Genomic DNA, 12,742 nt, shown 5'->3' on the forward strand with positions numbered 1-12,742 from the left:
CTGTATACCTCAGCTAAATTTCTGCACAAGGGTTATATGCCATGCTGTAAGAGAACTTCTTCCCACTTGTGCTGTTAGGGTATTTTGGAACTGTTTTGAAGAAAGCCTGTGGATGTATTTTCACCTAAATGACCCTGCTATCAGGAGAGCATTTAGGAGCACAGATAGATGGTAACCAAACTTGAAAGCTGCCCAGAGCTTCTAGGCTGCTGTTAGTGTTTTGTTTTTACAAGAAACAAGTTTTTGAAAACTAATTCTTTCTTCTTGGGTGTATGAACTTCCATAGATGATGGTTAAGAAGATACTGGGAAGAATCATTCTAGGCACTGTCAGTCATTGGAAGAGGGCTTAAATCTCAAACTAGAACCTCTGCATTTCAGAATACACTTCTTAAACTCTTTTGCTTTATATTTCAGAGTTTCTCAGCAAGTGCGTTCTCAAGTAAATATGTCCTTAATCCCTTCCCTGAGTGAGAATGAGGTGTCATCTTCTCCTATATTGTTTATAAACTTAGAAATCCAGCATTTTCTGCTTTTAACAGGGAAGCAGTGTTATTTCATTGAAGCAAACATATGCAAGCTGGGATCAACCCTTCACACGTCAAACACTGCAACAACCTACGACCTGTGTTATTGGGTTCCAACTTTCAGACCTTTCAGGAAACACTGTAGAGGCAGGAAAGCTTTCTGTTTTGCAAGGACTCTGGTGATAATACTTTAATAAAGTTACCCTGTTACTTTGGAAATGCGTTCTCCTGCCTAGCAGTTTTACAATATATGGAAAGCTGAAGTGTTCTGGAAGTTCTTGTGGTGGTTGTATCTTACTAAAATGTAAGAAACTTAAATGAAGACCATCCTTTTTTAAGGAAAGGTTTGATTTCTCTTATGCCGATTCTATCTTGTATGTACCACAGTTATTTTTCAGACCCGTTCTACTCCTTTTGAGCTCTAAATAACTTACAAAACATGAGTGTGTGTGTGGATGCTTATGCATGCACATTCATTTTTCCTCCTGTTATTGTCCATCCCCTACTCATCATGGGGTGAAATGATGTTTGGGACTTAAGATATTCAACTCTTACATGTACTGGTAGTTAATGGCTTGTTTTATATGGCAGGTTAGCTAAAATACCAGTGTTTTATTTAGTGGAGCTGTCTGGTCTCTTGGTGGGAGTAAAGAAGCACTGAAGAAATTGTTATATAGATTTTAGTGGTTTTTTTTTTTTTTACATATAAACACTTTGTATCCTATGCATGGCAGTGTTTGGAGTTCATCCAAAGAACAGAAAATGTTCTCTGACTTTGAAATCACTTTGGAATGGGTGAGTGATTTTGCTGGTCAGATGAACTGCTGTTACTGCTGTGACTGTGCAGAGGGAATTTCCTCCACCTAGGCTGTCTAGAAGTAGTTACTATTGGCTTCATCAAACAAGTCTATAAAAAGAAGCATATCTCTCTCTGTGCTTAGTAGCTGTTTTTTTTTTTTTTAACTTGCAGGGCTGAAGTTCTGGTTAACTTAATGGAAGCCAGTTTCATATTTGTATCTCTGACACAGCAGATGTTCAGTCTTCTTGTAGTTTCTGGTGGTTGCTGTAATTGGGAAGTCTCAGGACCCAAAGGTCATAGTGTCTTCACACTGTGTGTACCTGAGTCATAATGTTTGTGGGAGCGGTACCTAAACTATTAGGACGTATTTTTCTGATAAGGAAGCTATTTGAATCCTGTTCTGCTTTAATTCTTGTATTTCAGTATGAATTGTCATTCCTTGCTTTCAAAAAAAAAGTTAACATTGGCTCCACTTGCTACAAAAGATTGGTGAGGAATGGCATCTTCTGTCCTTTCAGACTGATTTAGAGACTATTTTCTCTTGATATGGCCAGTAACAAACTCATTAAATTACTATATTTGTTATGGCCCAGAGTGAAAAGAAGGTTAATTTAAGCTTAGTTTAGGATAGCTGTGTGTCTTGATCTTGTCTCCTGCCAGCTTGCTGCATTCTGTTGGGGCAGTGGAGCTTTTGCTGTCCTTTTTTCTTTATTTCTTTTTCCATGACACATCTGGGTTGATGCAGCTACTGAATCACAAATAGAAGGGAACATTGAAAGCAAAATATTCCTATCAGCTGTTTATTTTTTTTTTCACATCTACATTATTTTGTCTACAGGATGCTTAAACATCATAATATGTGTAAAAGGTTTTAATGTATCTTCAGGTAAAACTCTGTTAGCTGCAGAAGTGTGAATGGAGTGTTTTTCAAATATGCTGTTTTAGTGTCACTAACTCAGAAAACCTTTTGTGACTGCATTAGTTAAAAAGTTCAGGAGGAACATTTGTGGCTACTGATGCATTCCAGTTTGAGAGAATCGTATTTTCTAAGTTAATTGGCAGGGTCAAATGACACTCTTTCACAAGGTTTCTGCATTAGGTAAATTGTTTGAGCTAAGTTAACCTGCTTGCTTGTTGCACAGAGGTTCATCTCTTCCTTTTCATCTTAGAATTTTGTGGTTATAGTAAAAATGCTTAAATCAGGAGCTTTAAAACAGAGCTTTGAGCTCTAATAGTTGTCTACACTTCAGCACCTTGCAGAGACAAAAGCATCATAGTTGATTTGCTTAAACTGTCTAATTTTGAACAGCTGATACCTACAATGAACAAACATTTTCAGTTTTACAAATGAGTGGTTTCAGTGCAAGATGAAATAACTGTAGTTAGAGGTGAATTACAGATTAAATAGATCTGTTACAAATAGAGATACTTTTATGTGCTTACTTGGGTGGTTGTCGTTAAGCCGAAGTGTACTTTAGATACACTTAATCCTCAGACAAGTGTAAGGGGGTAAAAAGACTGTGGGCTAACCTAAGGCAGCTAAGCCCCACACAGCTGCTTGCTCACTCCTTCCCTAGTCGGCTGGGGAGGAGAATTGTACGGGTAGAAGTGAGAACTCATGGGCTGCGATAAAGACAGTTTAATAGGCAAAACAAAATTCCATGGTATGGAATATGCCTTTGGCCAGTTGGGTCAGCTGTCCTGGCTGTGCTGCCCCAGCCTACTCACTGGTGGGGTGGTGTGAAAGCCAGAAAAAGCCTTGACTCTGTGTAAGCACTGCTCAGCAATAACTAAAACATCACTGTGTTATCAACACTGCTCCAGCAACTAGCTGCTATGAAAGAAATTAACTTTACCCCAGCCAAAACCAGTACGTGTGACTGGAATAATTGAAACTGAACTGATGAAGCTAGATGAGTCAGAACAGGCAAAACATTTTGTTTAGAGTTCACACATCAAAGTTGCTAGTGGCATGATGGGCTGACCTATTGGTAATGCCAGGGTAGTTGTGGTGTGAGGCTTTTCAGTTTGTTTTTTGACTGCTGCCTATTGATGACGTAATCAAATTGATCCACATCTGTACCTGTGATGGAATTATCCTGATTTATCTGCAGTCTGCATCAGTTAATGCCCAAAGCTATAGAATGCCCATATATAAATATGGAGTGGAATATCTGTACTTCTGAGGGACTTAATTATGTGGGGAATATCCAAATGTAGTGATAAGGGACTTGCTAGTCTATATAGTGTGTCTGTTGTGCTTCACTTGGTTTCTGAGAATTGTGATCTATTTAGACTTGACAAGGAAAAAGAAATTGGAGATACAGATGTAATATAAAGGAATTACTGGGATTGTGTATTGCACATCAGCAGTGCTTTTCTTTGTCCATTTCTGAAAAGCTATATGTGTGCGTGCCACTTTCACGACCATTAATTTCAGCATATTCTGGCCAGTCTCAACAGTATTTGTTGGAACACTCAAATCCGCTTTGCAGTCTCAACTAAGCACGTTTCCTTTCTTCAGTGTGCTGTCCAAAATGTACCAGTTCAACACTTATTAATGCTGACACCATAGGGTACTCAAACTTGTTGCTATCACTGGATGAGCTGCCATGTGCTTGTTAAACCATAGCTGGCCCTAACAGGAGAAATGGTTGAATGTTAAGGCAATTCAAACGTAATTCCCACTTAGCCTGTCCCTCTCGGAACCTAGGTATACACAGTAAGGTGGTATGGTTTGAGGGCAATGATTATGGATGCTGTGTCTGCTTCCTGATTTGTATTTCATGTCAGGGAGAATTTGCTGCTGAGCAGTGTGTTTTGAACCTTTTGCCTTCAGGGTCAGTGGAATGATGGCTAAGCTCCCATTATTGAAGTCAAGTGATAATATATGAGGAAAACATTGTCTTGGAAAGCTAACTTGATTCCTCTTCATCTGGTATGCAATGTTGTATTAGAATTTGAGAGCATTTATTTGTGAAAGCAAGCTGTGATTTATTCTATTCATTTATTTTTTGCCACAGTAGCCTGACCTACTTCCTCAGAGAAATAAATAATGGGAGTTTTAAATATATATAAATACAGGCCTTTACTCCTCCTCCTATAAACTGTCAGGAGTGGTGCATTTCCATCCATATATGTATTTATATTAACTGTTTAAAAAAAGAATAAGGGAATGTACATTTTGAAGATCTTTTGTGTAGTGTTCTGTAAGTAGTGTCTTGTTATGTGTCTGTAGTTTTCATTCTATTTTGAATTTTGGCTCCAAGCTTCCACCCCACGATTAAAGAGGTAAGTAGGTGGGAAGCGAAGGTATACAAAACTGCTTTGTCTGACAACACTAAAACCATGCAAGGTTAGATTAACAAGTCTTGTGTTTGTCGTACAGGATCCAGCTTCTTGGGTAAATATTCACCACCTGGAGTATACAGATGGAGGCATTCTGGACCCAGATGATGTGCTGGCAGATGTTGTGGAAGACAAAGATAAGGTAGAGCTTGGATAAAAATACTGGTTTTGCTTTTTGGTGTGTCTCTTCAGAGAACTAATGCTACTTTCTTGTTTCTCAGGCATCTGGCAAGTGAAGTGGGTGTTAAATATTCCTAAATGAAACACATCTGCCCATAGGTGCTATAGCTCTCCGTTTCTGGAGTAGAACTGGGCGGGGGGGCGGGGTGGGAAGAGACAGATACAGGATGGGGGACATACCTTTTCAAGTAGTTCTGTTTTTCTTTTTATTGCTGCATGAAAGCAGAGTGGTAGAGGAATGAGAGTTTTGTAAGACATCTTTTTTTCATGCCACTTGAAATATCTTTTATAGTCTTTTTCCTTTGCTTAGAATTGTTTTTGAGAATCATTCAAATGTCATGATCGAATGTGTGACAGACAAATCCTGTGATGACAAGAACAACTGCCTCAACTGTGTTGAATTTCAAGAGCAATTCCTGTCATTTGCTACTGAAAGTCTAAGCAGTTATAAATTTTAGAAGCTATGAGCCTCTAACTTTCGTTTCAGATAAGATAGATGTCCCTTCTGGGGAGAGAAATGGCAGCTGCAGAGAGGCCCGTTTTACATTTTTTGTAATTATCAGGAAAATATAGTTTTGGGAAAATAATCGGTGAGTTATTTCAGCATGGAGGTGGAGGGGTATAATGTGTAATACTTTGCTGCTTTTTTTCTCCTTGTCTTTTTTTTGTCATAAAATCAGAGGGGAAAAAATATATCTAGCGATTTGAAACTGAAGATCGAAACGTGGGATATGCCTGTACTTTCAGGCAAATAGCTGTCTATTCGCAGTGCCATATGCTTGGTGACTTAAAATAATTTTGTATATAGCAAATAGAAATGCTAGTTTTTTGTGCTGTTGATTCTTCAGTGACTTAATATCAAGTGCAATATTTTGCTTATGATTAATGGGATACTGCTCAGTACCTTAGAAGATTGTCTAAGGTGTACTTAAGTGTCTTTTTATGGTGGCTTGTGTGGGAATTCTTAAAAACAGTGGAGCTCTGTTTGTTATATGTTCTTTTTATCAAACTTACGTTTCTTGCTTGTTCATATTTACTCAAAGTGTACTTAAAATGCCCTAAGACTTTTTTCCAGTAGTGTTTGAAAACTAAATACTGGGTTCTGAGGATTGACACAGCTGTATATAAAGGATAAGACCGTAAGTGTAAACAGTCATAAGACCATAAGCATAACATGTCATAAAAGGAGATACTGCATCAAAGGGAAATGCATTCCTGGCCTCATCAGTTAATAAAAGTTAACATGTCCACCCAGGATTCTTCTGTTTGAAGTGCTGATACAGGAATACTTATGCAAATATGAGCAGTAGTTTGCAGAATATTTGACATACCATCTAGTTTTTAACTTGTCAGAGCCTCTGCTGTACTGTATTGTTGGGTGTCGCTGGTTGAATATGTGTTAGTGAATATGTGTTAGTGAATATGTGTTAGTGAATATGTGTTAGTGAATATGTGTTAGTGAATATGTGTTAGTGAATATGTGTTAGTGAATATGTGTTAGTGAATATGTGTTAGTGAATATGTGTTAGTGAATATGTGTTAGTGAATATGTGTTAGTGAATATGTGTTAGTGAATATGTGTTAGTGAATATGTGTTAGTGAATATGTGTTAGTGAATATGTGTTAGTGAATATGTGTTAGTGAATATGTGTTAGTGAATATGTGTTAGTGAATATGTGTTAGTGAATATGTGTTAGTGAATATGTGTTAGTGAATATGTGTTAGTGAATATGTGTTAGTGAATATGTGTTAGTGATGAAGTTTCTAGTTCACACACAGCTGTTGGCTTAAGGATCTTCTGTTATAATGGTACTAGGTGGGACTCTGGTTCTGAGGCTGCCTTGAGATAAAAACACTGGAAAATCGGATTCTTGAGGTAGTGTGGGGTGGTTTGGGTTGTATGGTGGGTTTTGTTTTTTAAGAGTGGAAGGAAACGAGGTACGTGATTGTGATGGGCATTGTGCTGATACTCTGCTGAGTGCCATTGTAGTCTTAGAAATGGTTTCTGCTTGGATGTCTCCTTTGTTAAATAGAGGTGACGTGTTTTTTAGCAGCAGCAGAAGCTTTAGAAGAACATGAAGCAATATCAATAAAATGCTGAAACAGTGACATTGTTTCAAGATTTGTAGAGACTGTAACTGCCATTGAGGTGTTTTTAATGATGATATCAAGTAGATGGTATGAATTAAGTGTAGTTCAGATACTTAATTTAGCTAAGCATTTAATGAAATATTAAATAGCAAAGTCAATGAATTCTTCCTTCTCTGTTCGCTACCAGCAGAAGTGCAATATTGAGAAAACATGTCTCCTGGAAGGTCTCCAAATGCTAGAGAAATTAACTGCTGGGTGTTCAGAATAGTTAATGGGCCCATGCATGCTCCTCATAAGAAGCTGAAGATCTGGCTGAAGTGGTTTTATTTTGTAAAGGATGCTATGTAACTTTGTTAAAGCTTACTTCAGGCAGAAGTCTTTGCACGTGCCTTTAGTTTCAGTGACAGGATTGTGAGTGTGAGGCTGATTTGGAAAAGTTGTCTCAGCAAAATGACAAAAACACTTGGGTTCAGAAGTAGATATGAACTTCAAGATTGATGTAATTATACAAAGGAAATGTCTCCAAGTACTTGATAGGCATATTTTTTTTCAGTGGATTTTGAACTTTTTACATTGGTTCCAAGTAGGTTTAGTCACTGGGAGTGCTGTTGGCTGGGTATAATACTTATACAACAGTTATTTTCTGTCCTGCATTGGACTCTGTAGGCCTTCGGGGCTGTCATTCCAGCTGTGAAAGTGACGGTGCACTCTAATGTGCAGTGTGTTTTTAAATGAAGTTATAATGAAGTAATTCCACCTTTGAACAGTTTCTGTACCCTCCAACTGTTGAATACCGCATGAAATAGAGAATGAAATCAGAACTAAAATCACCTTTAGGTAAGAAGAGTATGAGGTGGTAAGGAAAATGATTTCTACAAGCAGGTCAAAAAGCAGTAAAATGAAGTCAAAATAAAAAGCAATTGGGCAGGAGTTTAAAAAAGAAAGGGCTGTGGAATTCTGAGGACATTTCTCTTAATGGGGAGATACAGTATTGCTGCTTTAAAATCTCCTGTAAATGAGTAGCAGAGGCCTCTATGCTGGCTTGTTTCAATTATCTTCTGATGGGTCAGCAGAGCCTGAAAATGTCACATTTTGCAGGTCTTTGTCATGTGGTTTGATTCTGAAATACGTGATGCGTGCCAGTAATGCATATTGAAGTTGGAGAAATGTGGTTCAAACTCTAGAATTCTATGTAATTGAGCTTCCTAGTATTTTCTCTAGGGTTTTGTAACTTTCTGATAACTTGGATGCAGAATAGAGTTTTTTATTCTTCAGTTTGTTGTACAACAGTAGATTACACTTGTTTAGGAAAAACAAAGCAAGATATGTTAACTTAGTTACAGCGGAGTTTTTTTTTTTTTTACCTCTTAAAGTATATGCTGCAGTGGTTTATTATGTAGGCTGCTCTACAGGTTGTTGCATATTGGTCAACTTTTCTCTGGAGAAGTTGAAAAAACAATAAAAATCACTTTGACGTAAAGAATAAGCAATGTGAGAGATGTTTGGTAGCACAGAAAGCAATTTAATGATGTTAGTTTCATATAACATGGAGGTATCATTTTAAGTGTGCCGTAGACATAGGGTAGTTCATACTGTATATTATAACTTGGATGCTCTGTGTGTTTTATAAAATCTGCACCAAAAAAGGCATGCATCAAAGAAAAAAAAAATTGTATAGTTTCCCCTGCCCTCTCCCCCTCCCAAGGTGGTGAATGTTGCTCTGGACCAGGGTTTTGACGCTCAACGTTTTGTGACATTTACTTGGTTAGTACCATGGTCAAGTTACTGGTTTAATGCATGTGATTTTACTGACTGTTAAACTGGTTGCAGCCAATACAAGCTTCAAGCTTTTGATACTCGGTGCTTCTGTCAGAGTGTTGGTTACACTTCTGTAAGTTTGAATGCCTTGTGTGAGACGGCTGTTGTCCTGAGGCAGGCAGTTCTTATGTTTAGTTCCTTGTTGTTAATGAGGTAAAATGGGGATTAGTAGATCAAAAAGCCTGGTATGTTCAACATGGATAAATGAAGAAATTTGGCAAGACTGGTATGTAAGGGCTGTTGTTCTTTAGGTTTGGATTTAGTGTTTGGGGCTTTTTTCCGTAAGTATAATTTTTAGGCTGTGTTTAGTATCTTTGCCAGCATATGTGTAGGTATTTGTCTCTGTGACTCTTCCTGAGTGCTTCTGGTTTCGCTTTTATATTTTGTGGTTTCAGTAATGAGATATTGGAGATGAGTGGAAATCTTAAAATTTGATAAGCAAAAAGGTTAACTAATAATTCATTCTTCTTTCAAATGCTAAATTGGCAAACATTAAAATGGATGTAACTTTTATTTTGAATAACATGTTTACAACCTCCAAAAGCATGATACAGTGCTCTTGTTTGTCATGTTATTCTGTTTTTTACCTTGTATAAATGATTTGTGGAATGTTTCAGTTGTAATTTCCTCTAATCAAAGTTATTGGGATATGAAATTATTATTGCTGACAGTATTTGTTTACTTAAATATTCATAGCTACTTCTGGGCAATGAAGATATAAATACACAACACTACTGTGAGTAAAACCTTCTTATAACTTCTATCAAGGAAGTCCCAGTATAAATATTCTTCAGGTGCCTGATAGTTAGCTGTGCGTTGTGTGTCTAGAAGGAGGGAAGTATAGAAAAGAACATTTCAAATATTACCTTTATCCTTGTCAACACTCTAAAATATGGAGAAGGGAAGAGCCGCAAGAAAATCCTTGATCAGAACAAAGTATTTATCCTTTTGCATTGACTGTGATGGTGGCTTTTCTCCTCATCTTGAGTCACAGGCTTTTGAAGTTGTTGAAAAGGGCAGTGCCAGTGCTTGCTAAAAGCCCCTGTGGAGTTTGTCTGGGCTCTACCTGTAATTTAAAAACAAACAGAAAAGGCCTTGGGGATGGGGGACATTGTTACAGAAAAACTGCAGACCTTGACTTGCTGGCCCTTTGGCGACGATGGAGTTTGGGTTTTGCTGTTGATGAAATCATATGCAAGCCAGTCAAGCTGCAGCCTATTTAAAAAAAAAAAAAATGTTTTCACACTTTTCAGGAAGAAAAGGTTTTATGCCATTTTGAGCCAGTGCTTGTTTAGGAAACAGATGTCTGATTTCACTCTTGTGTAGTAGGGTATGCTGTGAGCCACCATATACATATATATAAAAAAAGATATTTTGATAGGAGTTAGCCTGTTTATTTTTGAAGTGGAATCTGAACTGTGAGTACCAGAGGGAGGGGGAGGAAAAAAAATCCCCATCATTAGTACTTACTAAGCAACACTTTATTTCAGTAATGCAGTTTCGTTTAGAATACAGATTATGAAGCTTTGCATTTTTATGAAATTTGGTTTAATTTCATGCTGTAGAGGTGCCATGCATTATTCAAGATTAGAAAATGATTTGGATTTCAGGAGCGTTTGGATTTACTGATGAGGATTTCAAGCTGTGTAATTATGAAACTGTATGCACATAGGTTGGAAGTTCAGAACTCATTAGCGTAATCATTAAAATAACCATTTTTAAAGTGTGGTATTACATTCCGGGGTGTGCAATTACACTATCATGTGCTCCTGGTTACTGGAAACATTCTTGTAATAAACTTCAGGTGTAGCAATGTGTTTCAAGGTAAGTTCATAGCTGTAAGAAGAGACACCTGGTCAAATGTTGCTTAGCTTGTTAAAGAAAATCCAGTTTTATGGATTTAAAACCATGACACAGTGCCTGTATGCATAAATTAACCTATTTATTCTAGAAGAAGAATAAGCTTTTACGTATTTAGTGCTGCATAATGTAGTTATTCATAAAATAGATATTGTCTTGGAACATACTGCAAGGGTTACTTATTTCACCTCTACCTACTTTAAAAGTGAAAATGTAGTTATAAAGGTTCTTACCAGATGGACTTCAAACTTCTCATTTTTTCCAGCATTTGAATGTTCTGAACTGTGAACTCCTTCTCTGAACGTCTGTAACCACCAGAGTTTTCCGTTTATGATAATAAGTATTCCATTACTTTTTTCAGAGGGAAATTTTAAGATTGACTGAGACCGTGGATCTATTACACTAATAAAATTCCTGATAGTTTTGGAATAAGATTGCCCATTTAAATGCAAAAAGGGGGATTTTGGAGTTAAAATCCTCTTCATGTAAGATACATGTAAGTCTGAAATTTGTGCTTTTCTAATTTGATTTTCTGTTGATCCCTCTGTCTGATTTGTGTTCGGCATTTAAAAAAGAGTATTAAAAACGTGCAGCAGGTAGAAGCTCTGGAACCTGGGGTACTTGGGTTTTGGGGAGTAGTCAGCTCTACAACCATAACACTTCTTCTCAACCTGAAAATGTGTTTTGTCATCTGGGCACTAATTGGTGGTCCGACAGCTGAAGCTGTTCCAGTTGCTGTTCCTTAAACAATGAGAGGGATGGAGGGAGGGAGGTCATTCTAAGTGCATCTGGTCACAAATGGTGGGTTGAACGGGCACTCTTATGTCCTGATGAAAAGGAGCTTAACATCTCATTGTGTGAGCATAACCTGGTGGGAGACTTTTATTCCTTCTTAATCATTTTCCTTGATGTAACAAATACTTAGAATTCTATATACACGTGTGGATGCTTAAGTGCATATAAGCACACACGTGTTAACGTTTACCAAGGGAGTGATATGCCTTGTGAAAATAATGTAACCTTGTTGTGTAAAGATAATTTATTGGGTTGTCTTGCTATAAAGTAAGCCAAGCTTTTAAATACTTCCACATAATGGTTTATTCATAATATACTTTGGAGGCTGAGAGAGTTGGGGTTGCTGTTCTGGAGAAGAGAAAGCTTTGGGGAGACTTCAGTACTTGCAGCCCTTCAGTACTTTAAGGGGGCTTAAAAGAAGGATGGGGACAGACTTTTTAATGGGGCCTATTGTGATAGAACAAGGGGTAATCGTCTTTGAACTTGCTGTCTTTCAGCCTGGCTAGATACGAGGAAGAAATTTTTTGGTGAGTGGTGAAACACTGGACCAGGTTGCCCAGGTACACCTGTCATATACGAAATATCTTTTGACAATGTGTATGAATAAGAGAGCATGCTTTCATCTTTTTTTTGCAAGTTTAGAAGTGTCTTCTTTAAGGATCTAGAAAGGCTGACTGTTTTCATAACCTGTCTACAAGTCTTATGGGGAATGACTGAGGGAACTGGGGATGCTTAGCTTGGAGAAAAGGAAACTCAGGAGGGACATCACTACTCTCTACAACTTGGTGGGTGCTTACAGTGAGGTCGGTGTCCATCTCTTCTCTCAGGTAACAAGCAATAGGGCAAGAGCAAACAGCCTCAAGTTGAGCCGGGGAGGTTTAGACTGGATATCAGGAAAAATTTCTTCACCAAAACGGTTGTCAAGTACTGTAACAGGCTGCCCAGGGAAGTGGTTGAGTTGCCATCCCTGGAGGTATTTAAAAGGTGTGTGAATGTGGCATTTGAGGACCTGCTTAGTGGTGCACTTGGTAGTGTTAAGAGTGGGACTCAATGAGCTTAATGGTCTTTTCCAACCTAAAGGATTCTATAGCTATTCAGTATTAATGCTTTCCGGTTGTTCATTCTGTTATCGTGCTGCAAAGATGGCATTAATAGTAAAATTCAGTTACAGGAATTTGAATAGTCAAGTCTTGAGATCTGTCGGTTTTCCTCCCTCTCTTCAAAGGCAGATGGAACAATAGTTCAACAACTTTGGTAAAAAAACAACAAACAAAAACCACTTCACATTTAATAAATGCACATTTGAAGGTCAGGATGCAGTGCTG

At 37.7% G+C, this 12,742-nt stretch overlaps 1 protein-coding gene across 3 annotated transcripts in view; it reads left to right on the forward strand.

The window, feature by feature from the left end:
- PARD3B (par-3 family cell polarity regulator beta) overlaps positions 1–12,742 on the forward strand; it is a 429,596-nt gene that overhangs the window by 23,529 nt on the left and 393,325 nt on the right. For all 3 annotated transcript variants that reach the window (XM_061455076.1, XM_061455066.1, XM_061455058.1), the window contains exon 2: positions 4,714–4,815. In XM_061455076.1, coding sequence (XP_061311060.1) covers positions 4,714–4,815 — 102 coding nt within the window. The remainder of the gene's footprint in view (positions 1–4,713; positions 4,816–12,742) is intronic.

Source organism: Pezoporus flaviventris, unplaced genomic scaffold, assembly GCF_033815535.1.
Source record: "Pezoporus flaviventris isolate CSIRO_AGI_PZ_B2104156 unplaced genomic scaffold, CSIRO_AGI_Pfla_v1 ptg000001l, whole genome shotgun sequence".
NCBI lineage: Eukaryota > Metazoa > Chordata > Aves > Psittaciformes > Psittacidae > Pezoporus > Pezoporus flaviventris.